At 38.2% G+C, this 24,179-nt stretch overlaps 1 protein-coding gene across 3 annotated transcripts in view; it reads left to right on the top strand.

Moving 5' to 3' along the window:
* The first annotated feature begins 1,794 nt into the window (after positions 1-1,794).
* SPIDR (scaffold protein involved in DNA repair) overlaps positions 1,795-24,179 on the top strand; it is a 388,722-nt gene continuing 366,337 nt past the window's right edge. For 2 of the 3 annotated variants that reach the window (XM_045849423.1, XM_045849421.1), the window contains exons 1-4: positions 1,795-1,898; positions 12,850-13,005; positions 13,857-13,923; positions 19,570-19,647. In XM_045849423.1, the coding sequence (XP_045705379.1) occupies positions 1,866-1,898; positions 12,850-13,005; positions 13,857-13,923; positions 19,570-19,647 (334 nt within the window). In that variant the 5' untranslated portion in view covers positions 1,795-1,865. The remainder of the gene's footprint in view (positions 1,899-12,849; positions 13,006-13,856; positions 13,924-19,569; positions 19,648-24,179) is intronic. The other variant, XM_045849422.1, reaches the window with a different exon arrangement.

Genomic DNA, 24,179 nt, shown 5'->3' with positions numbered 1-24,179 from the left:
TTCTAAACTAGAACTAGAATCTCTTTTATCTTCTTCTAAGTGTTAACAGTAATAGTATTAGCAATAATGTCTACCTTAAGCTAATATGTTTTCCTTTTATTTTTTCCCTATTACAGAGTGGACATTTTATTATTTACTAAACATTTGTGGCTTTAGGCACTGGAACTCAAACACATGATGGTGAAAAGAATAGGAATTTGGGAGGAGAGAAAGACTGAAAATGAACAAATTGCAAAACAATATTCTTATAGAGGCACAAAAAAGTGCTTTTGAAGCATAAGACCAAACTCCACTTCTGCTATATTATGAAGAATCCTTTCCTGATCCTTTTTCAACTTGTTTAAATCATTGTTTTAGTTTTTTCTACAATAGACACTTTATACAGAATACTTCTCTTAGAATTTGTAACCTAATTCTGTTTCTATTCAGCATCAAATCCTCTTCCCATTGTATATTGTTTTAAATCTATTTCTCAAAGTGATGAGACATTTAAGTATACTCATTTGTGGAGTCTAAGGAATGGTGGCTACCCTTAGTTCTCAGAGTTATCAGACCAGCTGCAAAAATCGTCATCTGGGAACTTGTCAGAAATACAATTTCTCTGGTTCCACCCCAGACCTACAGAGTCCTAAATCCAGTCATAAAACAAATCCTCTTTGTGGTTTTGATGTCTCTTAAATTTAAGAATTTTTTTTCTGGATACTTACTCCCCCCACCCATCCATAGATGGTAATTAACTGTCCTTTCTCTGGTTATTAACAGCTACAACCATTTGACAAGGAGAGAATTCTAAGAAGCTCTACATTAAATTACAACAGCCAGGAAAGGAGAGAGAGAACTGTTCGTTAATGGCTGCTGGCCAGCTAACAAAAGACTGCTCACATTCCTTCCGTTTGTTGAAATTTCAAATTAATTTGCAGGTGGCTATTTTCGAAGATTATTTTAGCCAGGCACCATCGAACACCAGGAGCCTGTGCTTCTTGTTTACACATGGGCTTTCCTAACTGCTGTCCACTGCCTTTCCACAAGAGTGAACATCTCTTTTGGCGGGTTCTGTGCGGGTAAACGGACCTGACCTGGCTTCACTTTCTCCCACTCCTTTGACACATTAGGACCAATGGTCCTATAGCCAATGTAAATTCTTTCAGACAACTTGCGTCTTTCTACCCGCTTCACCCACTTGATTTATAAAAATGTTTGCGAACTCCTAGACAATGGACATACTGTCTTTCATGTTCTTTAATATTGTCTTTTTGCTTGGGGTTTTTGGCTCAATAAAACCCTTCTTAAAGACTTGAAGCCGCGGGGGGTCAAATTTTTTGTTTAACACATTCCTTAAGTATTCATTATTAAATTCGTAGCCTACTTCGGGTTTTCATTTTATTTTTATTTAACGTCAATTGATGCCTGACAAAACAGACAATATATGATCTTTACTTGAAAAACAACAGTTGGAGGCTGACCCCTGGGTAAGGCCCCAGCCCAGCAATTCTCTTACTAAAAGTCCGCCGGCTAACAGTGAGGCCAGCTCAGAGAGTGCTCTGCAGGATCCCAAGGCCCCCAGCAAGGAAGCTGGACCCGCCCAATTCCTCGCTGGAGGGCTCCTTCCCGCCCAGGTTCACAACCTCGCTTGAGTAACCGCCCATTTCTGCTCAGAAAATACCGAACCACAGAGAAGCCCGCCCTACGCTAGGATGCCCTCCAATCGTAGCGCGCGCTGAGACGCACAGCTCTGGGAGGCCGGTGAGTACAGAGAAGCCCCGCCTCTCTCCTGTTAGTCCGCCAATTGCCGCTTGCGGTGGGGCGCGCCTTGGGAGGCAAGCGTCCTGGGGGAGGTCCAGCCCACAAGAGCTGGGAACTTGGAAATGCAGGGTGGCGGTAACTTTCGTGGCGCAAAGGTGAGCTGAAGTCGGGAGCCCGCGCTGCTTCGTGGGCCAGCGCGCCCTGCTTGGTCTTCCACCCCACCCGCTTGCCCGCGGGGCCCAGGTGGCTGGACCCGGCCTGCTAGGGACGAAAGATGGGTGCTGTGTTTGTGGGGGTCCCTGGCAAAGCTGCGGCCAGTTGCGTCTGTGAGCGTGTACTGGGTCTGTGCTGCTGAGTGCGGCTCTAAAGGTCGCTCTCCTGCCCAGGTGTGCTGACTGAGGGAGTCATGCCTTCCCGGTAGGATGCGGAGGTCAGGGAGAGGAGCCTGCTGGAGCTGAGGAGGGAAGAACCATTTCCCTGGAAAAGGCATGGGGTTGCAGCGATAAGGGTGACAGAAGTGAGGCACTGGATGTGAATGGGAGTTCGATCTGGAACAAGCGTGTATTTACCCTCGCTGGTTTCGGGTTGTTCTTTGTTTTCTTTTTGACTCTCGTGTAATACACCAAGACAGCGGTGGGTATTGGGATGGCTCTGCTGTCGTACCCCCCACCCCCGCAAATACCTGTTGCCAAACTTTCTATTCTCCCCTAAAGTTTTTCCGAATCTTTCTCTTCGTGTTTAAGTGAGGAAAGTCTGAAGTTAATTGCTGCCAGTCGGTTATACCAACATCTGCCACTGTGGTCATGGAGTACGTGTGTAGAAAATATTGTACGAATGATATTTAAAATATTATACCTGCACACCTTTTCCCCTCGTGAATTGTGTTTCTCCTGGCATGTGTCCTGTACCCTTTTAAAGGTATTTATAAGTTTTTTCCTTATAAATATGCTTGTCTCATAGTACTAAAACAAAAACTTTAAAAAGCAAATACAGTGCCTGCTTTCTTGACTCATCTTCCTTTTACCAAAAGAACCTTCCTGAAAAAATAGTCCACATATACTGATTCAACTTCCTTGTCACTACCAGTGACTGATTTTTGTAACTGATTTTAGGGAGTAAATGAAACCTATGTCAAACCTACTTATCCATTTCTTTTTTTTTTTATTTTTTTAAAGATTTTATTTATTTATTTTTAGAGAGGGAAGGGAGGGAGAGAGAGAGAGAGAGAGAGAGAAACATCAATGTGTGGTTGCTGGGGGTTATGGCCTGCAACCCAGGAATGTACCCTGGCTGGGAATCGAACCTGGGACACTTTGGTTCCCAGCCCGCGCTCAATCCACTGAGCTACGCTAGCCAGGGCCCATTTCTTTTTTAAAATAATAAAATGGTCTATCACTTGTTTTTTATTTTTTTAAGACTTTATTTATTTTTAGAGGGGAAGGGAAGGACAGAGAGTAATATCAATGTGTGATTGCCTCTTGCACGCCCCCTTCTGGGGACCTGGCCTGCAATCCAGGCATATGTCCTGATTGAGAATTGAACTGGCAACCCTTTGGTTCTCAGCTGGCGCTCAGTCCACTAAGCTACACCAGCCAGGGCTGATTCTGATTTTGATAAGATATTCTAATTTCAAAAATAGTAATGTATGGGGAAAATCAAGGGACTAATATGAAATTGTTAAATCTAGCATAAGTTATTTACTTGGTCACTCCAGCATTTGACACATGTGCCACCTGCTTTTATTTATTTGTTTATTTTGGACCACCCTAAATGTTAGTGTACTGATTCTCTTCCTGCCTTGCAGCTGCTCATTTACTACTCTTTACTTTCTTCCTGTCATGTTCTAATTATTGACTGTGTGTTTTTTCTCACTTACCAAGTTTGTCCTAGGCAATCTCATACATTGATGTTAGCTATCATTGCTGCATAGATGTCTTTGGGATCTGTATTTGACCTTTTCCTGTGAGATCAGTTTAATTTCAGTTATCATTAAGTCATTCTTTCATCCTTAGTACACTAGGCCCTAACAGTTCCTTCTGTGTCTTGTTGATTCAGCGTATTGACAGTGATAGTTTGGGCTCAGAATGCCTAAGGTACTTGCCTAGGCCCATATTACTTGTGGCAGACCCCCCATTAGAGGCATTGTTGTGGCTGGACCGGACCTTGTGGTTCTTATGACTGTGGGATACATTTTAGCAAAAACCATCAGTGGCCCTCGAGTACACAGGATACTCTGTGTACTCGAGGGCCACACAGCGAGGTTGGTGACTCGAGAGGTGGAGGAGAGCAATCAGACCTGGGGTCTGTCTTTATTAGGGTCCCAGGGTGGGATGCCTAGAGTTCACTCTTTATTGGCTAAGCATAAAGAGAGGGAATTAGGGGACCAGAAGGGATAAGTGGGGTCACTCAGATGGTTAGTTATCTATATCAGTCAGGACTTTCTGAAAGAGGGACCCTCGTGGGTGGGATGACCTAATTCCTTATCTTGTTTTGCAAGTAGCTGTGTCCTATAGCTGGCCATATGTTTATTCAAATGGATGTCTTCTGAGATGGATGCCTTGGCAATCAAATCTTAATGTCAGGTACTTAAACTGCAATCAAACAACTTACTGCTAGGTACTTACTTTAGACCCTGACTTAAAATCTTAATGTTTTGACTTGATACTCAATCTGCCCTCTTTATCAGTTTTGAAGATAACAATTTTTCAGTAGTCTTATTAGTTATCTATTGCTGTATTGGATTGTCTCAAAACTGAAGCAGTTTAAAACAAATGTTATTTTCTTATACAATTTCTGAGTGTCAGGAATCTGGCAATGGCTCAATTAGGTGATTCTAGTTCAGAGTCTCCCACAAGTTTCAGTCAAATTAAGGGTCACTGAGACTAGAGGATTCACTTCCAGGCTCATCCATGTGCTTGTTGGTAGGTGTCAGCTCCTTGTCACTTTCATAGGGCAGCTTACAACAAGGCACCCAGCTTTCCCAAGAGCAAGAAAGAAGCCCTGGTATTTTTTTATAACAATCTCAGAAGTGACATAACAGCTCTTCTGTCCTAATCTATGCATCACATAATTCAACCTGGTTGTGAGAGAGGAGTATAGAGGGTGTGAATGCCAGGAGGTGGGGATCATAGGGAGCCATCTGGGAGGCTGGCTACTACAATAGTTTTGCCCCCCTATTTTTTTCTAATTTCTGTCACCCTAGGTCAGGCCTAAAGTATTTCATGCTTGGAGTGTTTCTGTGGTACTAGGTAGCATGCTCCCTCCCATTCCATTTTCTGAAATGGCCTTCCCTTAGGGGGCAGTTTAATTATATTGTTACTCCTCTGCTTAAGCATCATTTTACTTATTATTGTTTACATAATAACTTACTTTGGACTTACCCTGTACTAAGTGCTCTATTAACTTAATTCTTTCACCAATCCTATGAAATAAGTACTATTATTAGTCTCATCTTATGGATGAGGAAACTGAGGCACAACAGAGAAATTAAGTAATTTGCCCAAGGTCACATAAGCAATTAAGTGAAGAAGCCAGGATTTATTCCCAGATAATCAGCTACAGATTTTGCTTTTGTTCAGGCTCTCATCACTTGTTATTTACAGCTTCCATAATGTGGCCATGTCTTATTCCTTAACTTTTCAACTTTGTTTATTATTTATCTTCTAGGTAAAATAAACTACTGTTTTCACTGTATTGTACTGTTGGAAACCACCCTGGTTGGTTTCAGAAGCTGTAACCCCCCATGGCTAAGGCTGAGTAGAAAGGCCTTAAGCTGCTAAGGAGACAAAAACTTATCCCCTTTCTCATATCCCCCTGCTTGGCCCGGGTGGATGACTGGTTAGCCAGTGACAGGTAAGATTCCTTGAGGGAGGAACAACCTAAGACAGGCACAGTCGTGAAGGGACCATCAGGGAAGGACTTAGGGGACTATAGAATAGGGGTAATGGACCTTCACCCCTTGGCTTTGTTATAGCTTGAGTCCTCATTCCACTACAGGAAGTTTCCTACTGTCTTGGCTACTTTGTTTCCCTGGCCTGACTCAAGCCTGAAAGAATGCCAGGTAAGGGGAGTGCAGCCCTATACTATTTCAGGCAGTTCCCCGGGGCAGTCAGGCCTGAAAAAGAATGCATGAAGTTCTGTGAATCCTACTTTGCTAAGAATACCTTTAGGTTAATTTGTGTTAGCTGTTTAGACTTCAAGCATAAAATGAGTTTGTTTCCCAAAGTTTTATGGCCCTTTGGTGTCACTCTATCTATCAGACTCTGACTCAGAATAAGCCCTTTTTGTTCTTTGAGTGTTATCTATCAACCATATCTCCTGTCCTTGAACATTATTACCTGACATTGATTGATGAACTTTATGGGTATACACTCTGTATTCCTATGCAATCAAAACCTAATAAAAGCTCAGGGAAAGAGGTGCTCAAGGCTCTTCTCTAAGACATTAGTCAACCTTTTCGTCCCAAGCAGATCTTGTCTTGGTAGTCTCATTTCATCTGCAACGCAGGGAGACACTGTGGGACAGAGTCTCCCTTATTGTACTTTCTTGTCTCTTGGTATTTGCTCATGCTCTTGGTTTGGAGTAATGCCATTTCTTCCATTTTTGCTCATTGAAAACTTAGTCATCTGTCAAGGTCCATCACAATTCCTCCTTTTCCCTAATCATCCCAGTTGTAAATGAACTTTCTGTATTCCTTTGTATTATTATTATAACTTCAAGTTTTGTATTACGTTTACTTGTACCTATGCTTTTATTCCCCTATAATGTGGACATTGTAAGATTAGGGACTTTCACCTGCCTTGATCCCTTGTACATTATTAGATAATGTAATTAATATCTGATGAATGAGTGAAAGGAGAACTAGTTTAGAAGCTTTGCAGGTATTTTAGGTATGGAGAAACATGGGGAAATACCTTGGTCAGAAGACTTCGGCACCAACCTCCGCTCTACAACTAAGCTAATTTTGCAATTTTGGATAAGTTTCATAGACCTTTCAGGATTCTTAAGACAAAGGTTGATATGGTCATGGACTAAAGTTGTAGAATTGGGAATAGTATTGGGAAAGGACTGAGTTGTAAGTTTATAAAAGGAAGATGAGATTTAGGTACCTGACATTGAAGGATAAAGAGGGGACAATCAGCATTGACTCAAAGGTTGAACGTGTGAAAAAAGGGAAGTTTTGAGGAAAGTTAGTTGCTTCTTGCTTGATGTTAGGAGATACAGATAAGTTGAAATTTAAGCCTCACGGAGAAATTAGGGCTCTTGGTTGCTCAAAGGCTGGGAGTATTTTAGTTCTTTCCTCCCTCCCGCCTTTGCCCCCTCATTGTCCCTTCAGGTGCTATGATTCTTATTTTCCCTTTTTGCTTTGTGTTCTCCCTTCTCTTGCTAAATAACCAAGAGAGACCACAAATACTCCCTTTATCAGTTGCTTACCTTTTGAGATTTTTGGATTCTCCCTTTACTCTCATAGTTCCTTTTGCCTCCTCAGACTGAATTATAGCTCTTCTACTTCTCTGTACCCTTTTTCCACTGAAATAAAGACTGTTTCTTTATAAGATAATAAGGAAATAAAGGATAGTTGTATTTTCCTGATGGCACTTCTTTTCTTTAATTTTTTGGGTCCTCATCACAGAAACTTTGAAGTTAATAGATAATTTGTGGGGAGATGCTTTTTGACCATGTAAATATCCTTGTCACCATCAAACTTTCTCCCACTGGTTTTAACATTCATTGATGATTTTCTAAGTCCATCATTTGTTTGTTTATGTCAATATAGACTCATTTTTATTTTAGTCAGGTCAAAATCTTTTACTATTATTAATTTGATGCTGGGATGGCCCACGTTTGGCTAGTGAGAGCCCCTTCAGTCAGGCTCATGTGTCCTTCAGACACGTTCTCATTATTCCTCAAGCATTTTCTTACTCCCTAGTTCGAGGTACTGCAGACTCATCTTGTGCTTCCCTGTGCCATCCCTGGACTCACCCATTTCTTTAAAAGAGTTGGCTGACCTGGGCTGATTTAATGTGTTAAAGAAGTAGTCTGGAGTTTAAAAAAATTGTATATAAGCTCTAAATAGGCCAAATGATATTTTCCATTATTTGTACTGTTTTATATAACTAAGTGAGTTTTGTCACAGCTGTGAGGGGAAACTGTACACTTATAGAAGGTAAAAACTACAGATGCCTCTCGTAGACCTGCTGCTACCATAGAAATTCCTACACGGTAGCAATATGCTTATAGGTATTACACGTTAAAATACATCTATGTCATGACTGAATTTTTTTTTAATATACTTTATTGATTATGCTATTACAGTTGTCCCATTTCCCCCTTCTCTTCCCTCCACCCTGTACCCCCTCTCCCACCCACGTTTCCCCCCTTTAGTTCATGTCCATGTGTCATACTTATGAGTTCTTTAGCTTCTACATTTCCCGTACTATTATTGCCCTCCCCCTATCAATTTTCAACCTACATTCTATGCTACTTATTCTCTATACCTTTTCCCCCTCTCTCCTCCTCCCACCTCCCTGCTGCTAGCCCTCCATGTGCCCTCCATTTCTGTGGTTCTCTTCCTGTTCTAATTGTTTACTTAGTTTCTTTTGTTTTGCTTTAGGTGTGGTTGTTAATAATTGTGAGTTTGCTGTCCTTTTACTATACATGTCTTTTCTTTATCTTCTTTTCTTAGATAAGTCCCTTTAGCATTTCATAAAATAAGGGCTTGGTGATGATGAACTCCTTTAACTTGACCTTATCTGAAAAGCACTTTATCTTCCCTTCCATTCTAAATGAGAGCTTTGCTGGATAGAGCAATCTGGGATGTAGGTCCTTGTCTTGCATGACTTGGAATATTTCTTTCCAGCCCCTTCTTGCCTGTAAGGTCTCTTTGGAGAAATCAGCTGACAGTCTGATGGGAACTCCTTTGTAGGTTACTGTCCCCTTATCTCTTGCTGCTTCTAGGATTCTCTCCTTCTTTTTTACCTTGGCTAATGTAATTATGATGTGCCTTGGTGTGTTTCTTCTTGGGTCCAACTTCTTTGGGGCTCTTTGAGCTTCTTGGATTTCTTGGAAGACTGTTCCCTTTGCCAGATTGGGGAAGTTCTCCTTTATTATTTGTTCAAATACGTGCTCAATTTGTTGCTTTTCCCCTTCCCATTCTGGTACTCCTATAATTCGGATGTTGGAACGTTTAAAGGTGTCCTGGATGCTCTTAAGCTTTTCCTCGATTTTTTTGAATTCTCATTTCATCATGGTTTCCTGCTTGGTTGATTCTATCTTCCTTCTGGTCCACTGTATTGTTTTGAGACTCAGATTCCTTCCTTTCACTATTGGCTCTCCTCCGCGTGTCTTCCTGCATCTCTTTTATGGTAACCTGCATCCTTTCATCTAAATTGCGCCCAAAATCAACCAATTCCGTGAGCTTTCTGATCACCAGTGTTTTGAACTGTGCATCTGATTGATTGGCTATTTCCTGGTCGCTCCAAAGGATGAGTCCTGGGGGACTGATCTGCTCTTTTGGATACATGTCTTTCCCTGTCTCTCTTTTTTTTTCCCAGTCTGGTCGTTCTTGTTATGGTGGGGGGCGGAGCCTTAGGTGTTCACGGGGGCTGGGTACCCCATCGCTAGATTGTGACGTTATATGTGGGGGCGGGGGCGGGGGCGGGAGGGGACAATGGTGGTAGTTCTGTTCTCCTGGGCTCAGACCCTTCTCTGGGCTCCTGGGCTGCGGGGTTCTGCCGTGGTCCACAATCGGTGCCTCACTGGGTCCACCAGCCGCAGCTTGCGTACTCAGGGATCACCGCCGCGTTCTTGTGCTCCGGATGGCTGTCGCGCCGATTTTGCGCCAAATTTTCCCCAACCTCCACGCGCTGCCAACCCGCGCCAGCCCCGCGCCCGCCCGGCTTGTCTTCTTCTGCCAGTCTGGATGTACGGGTCTACTTCAACTTCTTGGCTGTCCAACTTCCATTCAGATAAATCGTCTATCGGTTCTGGGTGTTATTCTATCTGTAAATTATTGTTGTAAATTATTGTTGTTCTAATCTTGGTTGTGTGAGGAGGTACGGTGCGTCCACCTGTTCCTCCATCTTGCCGGAAGTCCCATGACTGAATTTTTTTTAAATCTACATGGTATCGAGGGGTTTTATTTATGATTTGGTGATCAACTCATAGTAGTGGACCTTAATTTGATTCCCACTGCGAATGTAAAATATTACTTAAAATGCAAATTTAAAAACTTATGAAATGAATACATGTCTGTTGTAGACATTTGTAAACAAAACAAACAAAATGCTTGCAACGTAAGTCAGTGTTATCAGTGTTGTTGGATATGAACTCCTTTGCTCACATTTTCTTCCTTTGAGTATCTTAAATATGTAATTCTATTTTCTTTTGGTATAAAGCATTGCTGTCAACATTTGATGATAGTATTTTTTATTCACTTGGAAGTTATTTTTATTTTAAGTCTATTTACTAGAATATATCTTTTTTATTGCTTCTGGGTTGATATTTTCTGGAATGTGGTATGCTTCAATATGTAATTTCCTTTTTTTTAAATTTCAGTAAAGGTTTTTGAAATTGTAGTTTCTAATATTTGTTCTTTCTCATTGCTTTGGTTCTCTTCTTCAGGGATTCCTATTTTCTGTATGCTGGGTCCCAAGAGAGACTTGATCACGCTATTTCTCTTTAATCCTTTTTTTCTTCTTTGAAGGGTAAACTTTAAAATTTCCTTCTCATTACCTTCTGTTTCTCTTAATATATTATCTGTGATATCTGCTTGTTCTTGAGTCCCTTCTGATTTAGCCCTTTTGTTTTTCTCCAAGTGATTTTTTAATGCATAATTTCTGCCCATGATTTTATTGACTAGATGCTAGAATTAAAATCTTGATCCAGCTCTACCACTGACTGGCAAGTAATTTAACATGAAGAAGACTCAGAAGGTTGCTAAATATCAAGACACCTTAGCTTTCCTTCATTTTTATTCTGCTTCAGGATTGCTCTAAGCAGTAATGTGTGTTTTATCCAAATACACCAATTATTGTTAGAACAATTAAAAGTATTCAAAGATAGTCATTAAGACAAAAAAAACAAATACATCCTAACATACAAATTTTTTTTAAGTGTATGGGGAAGTATGGGGTGATTTTTTAAAAATTGTATTGTACTTCTTAAGTTTTGTCATTTCATTTCTGAGCTTTTGTTAGATAGGACAAAAGTATCAAGGTCTGAATGGTTCTTACTAAATGCTATTCTTACTAAATGTTAAAAATGTAGCACAGTATTTTTCATTAGCCAACTGCAAAGAAGAAATCAATGTGTACTTGATCATATAGTGTATATAAGCAGTGGCTAAGCCTCCGTTTGGGAAGAGGGAGATTTGGATGTGGATTTCCTGTCTCCTTTACTTGCTGCAAGTGAATAAAACTGCCTAATGACAACCACATCCCATTCTTGAATAAAATAGCCCAATCAGCGAACCCCTTGAGTTTGGTAACATTTCAGTAATCTGAATACCTTACTTTGTTTTAAAATACAGTAAACCCTCACTTAACATTGCCAGTAGGTTCCTAAAAACTTCAAGTAAAATGACACATAAAAGCCAGTTTTCCCATAGGCTATTTGATATAAATTAGAGTAAACAAGTGGCCCATTTCTGGTTATGAAAACATCACCAAACTTCCACATAAAGACCCAAGTCTTCTAATCTTAAACATTGAAATTAATGTAAGCTATACATAATTTAAGAGAGATTAATGAAAACAAACAAGAGTCTATCCCTGAAGCTCAGAGCACCAAGCAGGAACCCACTCTGCACAGAACACCCTTCGATCACAGGGGCAAACTCATATACCCACAGTCACCCAAACTGGGACATTCAGACTCACCACTCAGCTCATGTGCACATCTTCAGGATGTGGGCAGAAACCGGAGCGCCCCCAGAAAATCCATACAGTCGTGGGGAGAGCCTTTAGCAGTGGCCTCAGGCCAGGAGTTGATCTTTTTTTCTGTCAACATTATAATGAAATGATATTGAATCTAACATGTTATTCAAAGACCTACTGTAGTAGGTTACAGGTAGGGTTTTTTTTTGTTTGTTTTGTTTTGTTTTTCTGTTTGATGGGCATGTCTTTATATGCTTTCTTTCTGTATGGGGATATTGTTTTGCTCTTTTTTGTTTCTTTCTAATAATAACTTCGGGATTTGTCTCTGATCCCATTCTATTGCTTATTTTTGTTTTACAGTTTTTCTGAATTTTTAGGAGGCAGAGTTCAAGATAGCTTTTATAACTTCTGTTGTTTTTGTAGTTTGCAAAAATATGTTCTCTTATTTATTTATTTAGATATTTCTTAGCTTTGTTCCCTTCCACCACTCAATTTGGACATTTTGTTTTGTTTTGTTTTGTTTTGTTTTGTCTCTTCCATCCTTTACTGCTGAACAGATTCCACTCCTAACAGTTCTCTCCTCAGTGCTGGGCCCTTTCTGGGAAGGTAGTCCTAGCTGACTGGTTTTTAAGTGTCCTAGACTTCTTCACCCCTTGGATCTTGGGTGGAGCCCCTGCCCTCACCCCTTTTGAGGTACCATTCTCAGATGGTCTGCTTCACTCACTAGTGAACACCAGATGTCTGTGTACACAAGTGCTCCTTTGCTCCCTTGCTTCTCTCAGCTTCTTGCCTTTGAGATATGATGCCATGCATGAGTTTGGAGGGTTGATTGTTGATTCTCACCTATTTGTATTTTGACTTCCTTGATTGGCTGTAATTGTTTTCCATGTACTTTTGGTTTTGTTACCTCATTATTCTTTCTTTATGTGGGGATTCAGAGACATTTAAAAACCAGCAGGATGACAGCTAGTTGGGAGGGGAAAAAGTGAGGGGGTGGACGGATTGTGCAAACAGGAAAAAGGACTCATGGACCTGGGCAACAGTGTGGTGATTGCTGCCAGGAGGGGTGGTGATAAGGGCACTAAATGGTAATGGAAAAAATACAATGAAGATTAAACAAAAAAGATAAAATTTAAACTATGCCTTCATTGCTGCCATTCCTGGATTGCCGTATTGTTAATTGTCAATTTAATGAAGTTGATTTTTTTTTCTTTACAAATTATCTCTACAGAGAAAAAGAAATTTGGATCTGGAATACCCATCCTTTCCAGGAGATGGTCCACTACAGCTCAGAAGAACAGGCCTCAGGACAGTGGGGGCAGCTGCTTCCCTCTCAGAAGCATGGCTCAGGTGTGAAGAAGGATTTCAGGATACTTCTGGGATTCCGGTAAAGTAGTTGTAAAATTGTTTAGAATCTGAGTGTTTAGGCCACTATAATTATATTTCTTTGTAATTCTCTTTCTTATTTTCTTTCAGGATACTATCATCAGTATATTACCATACTTTTTTTCCCTCATTCTTTTAAAGATTTTATTTATGTATCTTTAGAGAGAGGGGAAGGGAGGGAGAAAGAGAGGGAGAGAAACTTGAATGCGTGGTTGCCTCTTATGTGGTCCCCACTGGGCACCTGGCCCACAACCTAGGCATGTGCCCTGACTGGGAATCAAACTGGCGACCGTTTGGTTCGCAGCCCATGCTCAAACTACTGAGCTACACCAGACAGGGTTTTCCCTCATTTTTTAATCCCTTTAATAACTGTGGCAAGTTAGTATTCACCTATTTATGTCATGCAGACCCTTTATACTTCTTTGTTTGTATATGGAGAACACCTACTGAGAATTTTTTGAGAAGAAGGTTCTCAAAAGAACACTGAGCATCCTCTTCTTTATAAGAGGTATATTTATGAAATGCATATATATTCAGAATTTTTTGGCAGTGAGATATTATGGTTAATTTTTGTAAATGTATCTTGAAAATACAATATGGAAGAATACTGTTATAAGCTAAATGTTAAGCAGCTTTTTGTTTAGATTCAGGAAAAAATTATAAGTATATGAAGAATGTGCGCTTTGGGAATAATTACTGGTAAATATAAATAAAGGAAAACAGAGGGACATGTTAAGGTGGGTATAGCTAAGGTTTTGAATATTCTACGAGTTACTGTTGGTTTTTAGCCCTGGCCACATAAATTACTACGTTGTTGTTGTTGTTGTTGTTTATTTTTATTATTATCTGCAGTCATTAGCAGCTGAAAAGAAGACTATTACAGAAAAGCACCTTGAATTATTTGCTAGTCCCAAAAAAGGTAATAATTTTGTTGATTTCTTGATAGAAAAGATATAAGGATAATATATCTTCTATGATTTATTTGCTTTCTTTTAAACTGTTATTTACATAGTTTGAATAGATTACATATTCATATTAAAAAACATTCAAATAATATAATAAGGTGTTTGGGGTTTTTGTTTGTTTGTTTTTGTTTTTGTTTTTCAGAATTCTCTCACCTTTGTTACTACTCCATTTTTCCTACTTCCTATAGGTAATTATTAAAGTTTTGTGTGTGCTCTTTCTGGGTTCATTGTTATCAACAGAGCCTGGTAGATTAGCTCAGGATCATAGCTCCAAGGTTTAAAAAAAGCTCTCATTTGCAAAATAAAATTATGACTTACACTACTTAAGGCAATGAAATCCTTACCTGGCAAATTAAGGAAAGCTATCCGTTAGAGTTTCAAATAGAGTTTCTGTTGGAGTGTTTGAAAAAATGGGGCTCTTTCTGAGTTCTGTGGTGTTAGTGTGGGGTATGTCCTTGTGGCTAATGAGGTGGAAGCTGACTTCTTCAGGCCCAGTTCTCAGGAAGAATGTGGAGCCTGAAGATTTTTCTCCAAGTAAACTTTTTGTCTGGGAAGAAATTCCCTCTCCAGGACCTCTAGTTTTGGCCAGAACCTGTTATGTTTGGCTACCTCCACTAAAGAGACCTCAGTGAAACGAAAGATTTTTAAAAATGTGTGTTGCTGCTCTAATAAAATTTTAGTTAGTAAGAAAAAAGAGGGCTGGGGTATCAGGCAGCATTGACTTTGCTGCCACACTCAGTTATGCTGTCGGTGGGCAGGGAGAGTGGGGGTTTGAGACTTCAGGGATCTCGTTTGGCACATAGTATCCTGACTGTGTCCTGACTCTGTGATCTTGGGAAGCAAGCTAAACATGCTGAGTGTCAGTTTCTGCATGTGGAAAATGGGACTAAGAATGTGTGCCTTATTGGATTATTGTGAACTTAAAAATAAAAGTAAGAAAAATGCCTGGCTCAATTGCTATTATGTCTGATGGTAAAAAGAACTATGTGAAGCCTGGTCATAGTTCTGCAGAGTGGGAAAACTGTAAATAAGAGACTAAGCACTTTGAGCTATACTATTATTTCACTAACATTTAAGAGGGCTCTTTTTTGCAAGTGAAAATAAATTTTCTCAAATTTTAAAAAATTCCTAATATTCTGTATTATAAAATAAACTGTCACACATATTTTTGTAATACCATAATCTTCTAATGGGTCTGCAGAATTTAACTTTTCTTAGTCCTGCCAAATGCTGTGATTTTTCAAAGGTCAGTTAATTCTGATTTTGAAAGTATCAAAATATATTGTATGGAGAAAATAATATTTTATAGTTGTGGCATATCTTTCTCTGGACATTTTAAGTATAGTTAAATTCAACTTGGATTTGACTTTTATCTAATTACAAAAAGATCTTTTCTTCTGCCTTTCATCTAATTAAAAAAGGATTTTTTGGAATTGATTTCCTCTGCTGGCTTTTATCTAATTACAAAGGATCTTTTGGAATTGATTTCCTCATGCCAGTATAGATTGAGTTGGCCAAAAGTTTGTTTTTTTCCCTTAGGTGACACTAGTAGGTTTAGCTGTCTTTAACTTCATTTGAAACAATTGTGATAGATTGTATTGTGACATCTATCATAACAGCGTGCATTAAAAAAAAAAACTTACAACAATTGGCCCTGGCTGGAGTAGCTCAGTGGATTGAGCGTGGGCTGCGAGCCAAAGCATCGCAGGTTTGATTCCCAGTCAGGGCACATGCCTGGGTTGCAGGCCACAGCCCCCAGCAACCGCACATTGATGTTTCTCTCTCCCTCTCTCTTTCTCCCTCCCTTCCCTCTCTAAAAATAAATAAATAAAATCTTTTAAAAAATCTTATAACAATTGGTGAATTTTTGTGTAGCTATCTTAATATTGAAGATGGAAGAAAATATGCAACATTTCAACATATTATGCCATATTATTTCAAGAAAGGTAAAAATGCAGCTGAAAAACAAAAAGATTTGTGCAGTGTATGGAGAAGGTGCTATGACTAATCAAATGTGTTAAAAGTGGTTTTCGAAGTTTTATGCTGGAGATTTCTTGCTGGACATTGGTTGGGTAGACCAGTTGAAATTGATAGCTATCAAATTGAGACATTAATTGAGAATAACCAGTGTTCTACTATGTGGGAGATAGCCAGCATACTCAAAATATCCAAATCAATAAAGTTATTTGTGAAAATGAAGAATGTGTCTTTTATTTTACAGAAAAAACTGACTGGACTTTTTGACCAACCCAGTATTTGACTTACTACTGTGCTGTACTTTCTACTCTGTAGAATGTTCAGTATATTCTGAAAGGCTGGAAGAGCTTATATCTGTGTATAATTACTTTACAGCATAAGCAGCTTGCAAAAGCAAGATAATTTTGTTAATAATTTAACAAAAGCTTACAAACAGAAATTGATAGAGAAAGACGTTCAAGGCATTTCTCTGAACTGGTTTATTTGAAATTGGTAGCATCTAAAGTATGAAAGGCAGGCTATTAACAGAAATTTTAGTGTGTAGAAGTAATATTTTTATCTGAGCTGGGAAACAAGTGGGAGAACGTACTTTTGCAAAGTGCAAAAAAGGCAGAGACATGTCTCCATGTCTCTATTTATTCATCTGTAAGGACTGTGAACCAGAGAAGACTAAAGAAGGGGAGGAAGTAGAGGAGGTGGGAAGAGGTGACAGAAGAAAGCATATGGATGTTAGCAAAGGATTTTGCCAGAATGTTCAAGGGAGATGGAAAAATAAAAACTTAAAAAGGACTGGAACCTTTGTATATAGTGATAGTGATTAAGAAGGCAGAACTTTTTTTAAAAAAATGTATTTACCAAACAAAATGGAACTATGAAGTAAATAAGAACTAATATTTTTTTCCTGAAATACCCTGCAAAAATTTTGTTATTGAGGTCAGAAATCTGATCCTTGAGATGCATTACTAAATTTTTAAGATTATGTTGACCTGGTTTTCTCCTCATTGGACCATGGCTTTCTTAAGGGCATACCCTTCTCTGTTGCTCATCTTTATATCCTTAGGTATATTAGTTTGCTAAGGCCACCATAATAAAATATCTCAAAGTGGGGGGTTTGAACAACAGAAACTTAATATCTGACAGTTTTGGAGGCTAGAAGTCCAAAGTGAAGGTATTGACAAGGTTGGTTCCTTTTAGGATCTTCCCTAGGCTTCTTTTCTTGGCTTATAGATGGCTGTCTTCTCCATGTGTCTTTTCATATTGTCATCCCTTTCTAAATGTCTAATTCTGTGTCTAAATTACTTCTTTTTATAATGATAACTATCATTAGAGGCCATCCTAAAGACCTCACTTTAACTTGATTAACTCTGTGAAGACCCTTTCTCCACATAGTGTCCTATTTTAAGATGCTGGGTGTTAAATTTAATATATGAATAAATTTTGGTGTTAGACCCATAACATCAGGTGCTAACATAGTGCGTGGCACATAGTGCACACCCAGAGATGTTTACACATGTGTGGTAAGTATTCCTATAGTCTGGCTGGTGTCCTTCCTGGAGTTTCACTGGAATGGGACATGATTTCAAGAATAACTCTTTTCCGCAAATAAAATGACTTACTGACTAATAAATTCCTTGTAGTGGTTTTACCTATATAAATTATACAGTTAAGTGCCTATAATTCATAGGCTTATTCCATGAATTTGTTATATAATCACAAGAATACTGTTAATTTCCTTCCTTAGCCCATTCAGGCTGTTGACAAAAATACCATTGACTGGGTGATTTATAAATAGCAGAAATTTTATTTCTCACAGTTTTGGAGGATGAAAGTTCAGTACAAGGTGCAGAGACAGTACCCTGTGCCTTACCACATAGCAGAAGGGACCAGGGATCTCTCTGGGGCTTTTTTTTTTTTTAAATAGGACAGTAATTCTGTTCATGAGAGTGGAGCCCTCAAAGATCTCACCTCTTAAAACCATCACATTGGGGATTAGGTTTCAACATGTGAATTTTAGGGAGACACATTCAATAGGTAGCCATCCACCTCCTTTTGATTTACTTTTCCAGGTACAAAATAATGAAAGATTGATAATGTGTTTTTGCAAGCAACTACATAGCTTATTTTTATTAGCTATTTAAATCAATACAGATTCTTATGTTATTCTGAACAATTTATTTTTAATTTTATATTTTGAAGGATAGACAATTTTAGTAATGCTAGCAGTTTAGGTTAATTATGAACATGAATAGAAAAACAGCTAGGGGTGCACCAGAGTCATACAAAGAGACTGAGTTGTATGGCTTCCAGGTGAGGGCTAGAGGGACAGTCACCAGTGTCCTGGTGTTGAGTCCTCCTCACACATGGACCTAGGATGCTGTCTTCCCTATGTTTATTGCAGTGTTATTTACAATAGCCATGACATGGAAGGTATATAAGTCTCCATCACCAGAGTGAATAAAGAAGATGTGGTACTAATATGCAGTGTACTGTTGTTAACTCGGCTATGAAAAGAATGAAATCCTTCCATTTGAGACAACATGGATGAAGCTAGAGGTTTATATTAAATGAAACAAGTCTGACAGAGAAGGACAAGTACCATATGATTTTACTCATATGTGGAATCTAAGAACAAAATAAATTAAAAAAAAACAGGAACAGACTCATAAATGTAGAGGCAAGCTAATGTTTGGCAGACAGAAGAGGAAATGGGGGCCTGGGTGGAAAAGGTGAAGGGATTGGGAAGTACAAATTGGCAGTTATAAAATAGGGGATGTAAAGTATAATATAGGGAATATAGTCAACAATATTGTAACTATGTAGGGTACCAGAATTATCTGGAGGATCATTTCATAAATTACATAATTGTCTAACCACTATTCTGTACACTTTACACTAATATAAAATAATACTGAATGTAAGTTATACTTGAAAAATACAATTTAAAAATTAATATAAGGTATTCTGGCAATAGAACTTGTCTATATCTCGATGGTATTAGTATCAATATTTTGGTTGTAATGTAGTTTTGTAAAATATCACTTGAGGAACTAGGGAAAGAATACAAAAATTTTCTCTGTTATTTCTTACAACTATATGTTCTGTTATCTTAAAATTAGTGTAATTAAAGTTTTTCTGTTAAGAGTTTTAAGTGTATTCCTGTTACCATTGCTCTTAATACAGCAAAGGAGGTGCACAGAAGCATTTCTATTATACATAAGTTCTGGTTTTGTAGTTTGTGATTTGTTTTGTTTTGAGTGTTGGTTTTTTTTTGTTTTGTTTTGTCTTAGGAAGTATTCTAGGATGTTAAACAGTCCATTATTATTGCAGTGTTATCTTTTTGTGCTCCAGTCATTTTTCTTGTCTTTTATAACTTATTTCAAATAGTTCTACTTCTTTTTCTTCTTGTAATAGGGCTTCAATTTAAAGCATCTTACCCAATTTAAAGCATCTTACCCCGGTTGCACATACAATTTTAGGCAGGAAGATTTGACATAAGACATTGTCCCCACTGGTATCAGAATGTGTGTTATTAGTAACTCTGTCAAAGAGACGTGCATTAAATCTCATTCTGGTAACTATATTAGGTGATTGTTTTTTAAATGTATTTTCTTCTTCTTTAACAGAAACAGTTACATCTAAGAGTACCAGTAGGCTTACGGAAATAACTTGGAGTTCCAGTGGAAGTGATGAATCAGGTGAAGGTAAAACACTTTTGAAATGATAGAGAAGAAATGGTCATGGTTCTAGAATAGACAGGTTTTGTACCAGGAGTTTTATGTTCAGAAGGTGGGTAACTTGATAATTGTGTAACAAATTCAGTTTTTATTATATTTTGGGTTCAATATTGGAAAAGAATTATATTCCTTTTCTAATACTTAGCATTCATTATGTATGATCTTACTGAGTCCCAGCCTCTAGGCTAAGCCTATTAGAAATATTTTCTCATTTAATATTTCTTATAATAGCTCTAAGAGATAGGTATTACCAGGAGTATTTTTATAGTTAACAACTTATGTTTGAACATGGTGAGAATTAGTTTGGATTCCACTTTGGAATTCTTCGATGACAAAGCCAGTTCTCAACTACTTCATGCTACACCCATATTGGCTCCTTTCCAACTTGTTTTGGGTAAATACTATGACAACCAATGTGTGGTGGAAGTACAACTTACTAATGGGCTTCTGTTCTAATGGCATTTTATGTTCAATATTATGTCCTGCTTTTGAGAGTTAAAACAGGATTTCTCAGCCATGAACATGCTGCCCTTTGGAGACAGGTAATTTTTTGTTTGGGAGAGGAGCTTTCCTGTGCATTGTAGGGTGTTTAGCAGTATCTCTGGTTTCTATCCACTAGGTAAGAACAGCATTTCCAGGTCTAGTCATGACAACCAAAAATGTCTTCAGATGTGGTCAGATGTCCCCTATAATACAAATTAGCCTGCAGTTGGAAACCACAGACTTAAAATTATGGAAATCATGTTATTATACATATTTTAAAATATATGAGGGGGGACCCAAAACAACCCTGCAATGTATGTATAAAGAATTGTGTATTTATTCTTGCATGTTTAAACTTTAGTCACCTTCAAAGTACTCTCTCCATTTGTTGTAATACACCTATTGAGACCTTTTTTCCACTGCTCAAAACAGTTTTTGAACTTGTTGATTTTGATGCCTTTTAGTGTTTCTGTCATTTTTTTTTTTTTTTGCTTCAACTCTTCCACATTGATGAAACATTTCCCTTTGAAGACTTTTTTTATCTGGTGAAACAAAAAGATGTCTCTCAGGGTGAGATTGGGTGAATAGGGAGGGTGGGGCAGAGGGGTCATGTTGCATTTAGTCAAAAAAATACCAAATACTCAGCACAGTGTGGGCAGGTGCACTTGTAAATCACCCGTCATGAAATAGGCAAATGTGTTGAAAGAGTTTTAAAAAAAAATTCACTGAAGCTGAACACAGCCTCACAACAATGCTAGCTGGTACACAGATGGGTTCCTTGAACACTCATCTAATGGGGGAAGCCTGTACTACAAAGGGCTCATCTCCAGAAGATAATTCCGTTTTTGTTTGGGGTCCCCCATTGTATAGCTCATTGAAGATATATAAAAGTTTTTATGCTTTCAGAATAAACTTTGACTTTTTTTAACTCTTACTTTGACAGGTTACATTATTTAGTTACTTAGTTACTCAACCTTACCTTTGTATAGACATCTCCTTTAAAAGGTGGTTACTTTCTTTTGGCCACTTTGTGTGACATCCTGGTAACTACCAGTTGACATTTTAGTAATAGCCAAGTGAAGTGATTTCTTTAAAAAAACACAACAAAACACTTGTTTTTTGATGCTAGAGAGGGGAAGGGAGGGAGAAAGAGAGAGAGAAACATCAATGTGAGAGAGAAACATTGATTGGTTGTCTTTTTCATGTGCCCCCACTGAGGGCCGAACCTGCAACCCAGGCATGTACCCTGACCAGGAGTCAAACCAGTGACTTTTCGGTTTACAGGGTGATGCCAGATCAACTGAGCCCCACTGGCCAGGACTGAAGTGGTTTTTTAAGGTTATATGAGGTCTGTCTAGAAAAGGTCCAGACATTGTTAATATAACAAGAATGGTTTATGCAACATTAATTTAACCTTGCAGCCAAGGAGAGTGGAATGGAATGCACTTGCGTGAATAATGACGGCTTCACTTGCTAGTTAGTGGGGGTTGTAGACGCCATTGAGTGAGCGTGTATACTGTGTGGCCATCACATTCATAATGACTGAGCAAGTAGAGCAATGAATCTGCATCAGATTTTTTGTTAAGCTTGAACATTCCTACACGGAAACTATTTAGATGATTCAGAAGGTTGCAGCTATAGTCAGCTGGTGATTGGCAGCTTCATCATGACAATGCACTCACTCATACACCACATACATCCTCTTGTGCAAAGTTTTTTGGCAAAACATCAAATCACCCAGGTGACTCAGACCCCTATAGCCCAGATTTGGTGCCCTGTGACTTATGGCTTTTCCCAAAACTAAAATCACCATTGAAAGGGAAGAACTTTCAGACATTGATGAGATTCAGGAAAATATGACAGGGCAGCTGATGGTGATTGGGAGAACTATGTGAGGTCCCAAGATGCCTACTTTGAAGGGGACTGTGAGGTCATTGTCTTATGTACAATGTTTTTTGTATCTTGTGTCTTCTTCAATAAATGTCTCTATTTTTCATATAACATAGCTGGATACCTTCTGGACAGACTTTGTACGTAAGCTAAATATTGTTATTTCAACCATATTAAATGAGATTCATTGTTATGAAACTTGGTTTGTCTTTACACATCTCAGAACATAATTTCATTGTTAAAAATGTATGCTTTTTATGGATGAATAGTGAGGTATGAATTATATCTGAATTAAAATGGGAGCACAATTGCTTGTCTAGCTTTTTCTTCTCTCTTTGTTTTTCCCTTCCCTCTCTCTCCTTCCTTTATTACTTTCTGCTTTTTGCCTTTAATGATCATTTATCAAGTTCTTGTTTTATCTTAGACACTTGGCAGGATATTATGTATGTTATTTCCTCTGTTATCTAGTAGATGCTATGAGCTAAGTATCCTTATTATTTTATAGAAGAAAATTGGAATTTAAGAGAAGTCAAGTCACTTGCCCAGAGTCACATAATAAATGTGCCAACTAATATTCTGAGCCAGTAGTGTCTAACTTTATTGCTATGTTCTTCAACACTGTTCTGGTGGTTATTGAACCTGGCTTCTTATCAGAATTACTAGGTGAGCTTTAAAAACAACATTTCCAGGCCTTCTTCCAGCTGTATTGAATTAGAGTCTTGGGGATTTAAGGCCTAGAATTAGAGTTGAGAGGGAAGAGCCCTGACTTAAAATTGTCAGAATATTTTTCTTTTTAAAAATTTCTTTCCTCTTGATTTTTTTTAAATGTAACTTTGGGAAAATTCTTAACTTTTTGGAAACCCAGTTTTCTCACCTGTGATATTGAAATTTTAGTCTAATAGTAACTGTCTTGCTTGTTTCATAAAACTATTGTGCCCAAATGAAAGGTCTTGTTAGCCTTGGACATGGTAGATCATTTTACAGTGCTCATCACATTGTAGTGTAAGTAGTGTTCTTTGTGAACTTGTCCAAGTTGGGAGCAGTGTTCTGTATTCTCTTCTGTGTGTGTGTATTTTGTTGTATTTATAATGGCACGATAGGCCCTTAGTTGGCACTGATTTTGTTGGATGAATGAATGCTGCACAAATGTACCATGCTGGCTGCAGTGGCAGGAGCTCTGAGGGCACTTGTATTCTTCCTCAGGCTCTCTGTGGCTTCCTGAAGTGCTATCTCAGCAGTTTAGAGAATTTCTTATGTATTTCTTTGTGTAGCTTTCATGAGTGAATGAGATGTAAGATACGGGAAATAATTGCCTTTATACACTCTGCTTTTCTAAGATCTCTCTGACCTCCAGTTTTTGTAATTGTTACATTGGACTTCTACCTCATCTTTTGGAACAACAGTATCTGATTAAAGACTTATTTTTTGTTTACTTTATCTTATGCTTTTAACCTTAGCTTAAATTTTTCTTTTATTTTTATTTTGAATTACTTTTAGATATTAAAGCTAGTAAATTTTTTATTTTTAATATTATTTCTATATGGAAGTAAGATTGTTTACCATCAGACCTCAAAAAGGGCCAAGATAATCTTACTGGCCCTCTTAGTGGCTGAAGCAGCTGTGAAGGAGTACTCGCAGATCCTTGTAATGCAGGAAAGAGTCAGTATATTTGGTTACTTGATATATGAACATAATATAACTTTCAAATTAAAATTTTGCAGAAGTATTATCTAGATAATAATGCTTATGAAGTAAACTATAAATTTACTTTGTTACATTACTGATGAGAAATCTATAAAAAATATTGGGTGAAAATCTGACAAAATTTTTATTAATAGAGGATTGATTAAATTGTGGGTCAACTGTGCAATGAAATACTATATTACAGAAAAGAATGAAGGTGCTTCATATTTACTGATGTGGAAAAACCTGTCATTTATGTTAAGTAAAAAAGCATCAGAAAGGATAAAATTAACAGCTTTAACAAGCTGGAGAAACTCTAGAAGGATGCAAAACAACTAATAAAAGTAGTAACTTGAGAACTGGAGTGGGGTAAGAGTTTGGAGAAATAGGATGGCCAGCGAGAAGAGTAGTAGGAATATACTTTTCATTGTTTTTAAATACAT

This window comes from Phyllostomus hastatus, unplaced genomic scaffold (genome assembly GCF_019186645.2).
Source record: "Phyllostomus hastatus isolate PE091 unplaced genomic scaffold, TTU_PhHast_1.1 phas_contig_65, whole genome shotgun sequence".
NCBI classification, from domain to species: domain Eukaryota; kingdom Metazoa; phylum Chordata; class Mammalia; order Chiroptera; family Phyllostomidae; genus Phyllostomus; species Phyllostomus hastatus.
This window is presented reverse-complemented; position numbering and strand designations above follow the sequence as displayed.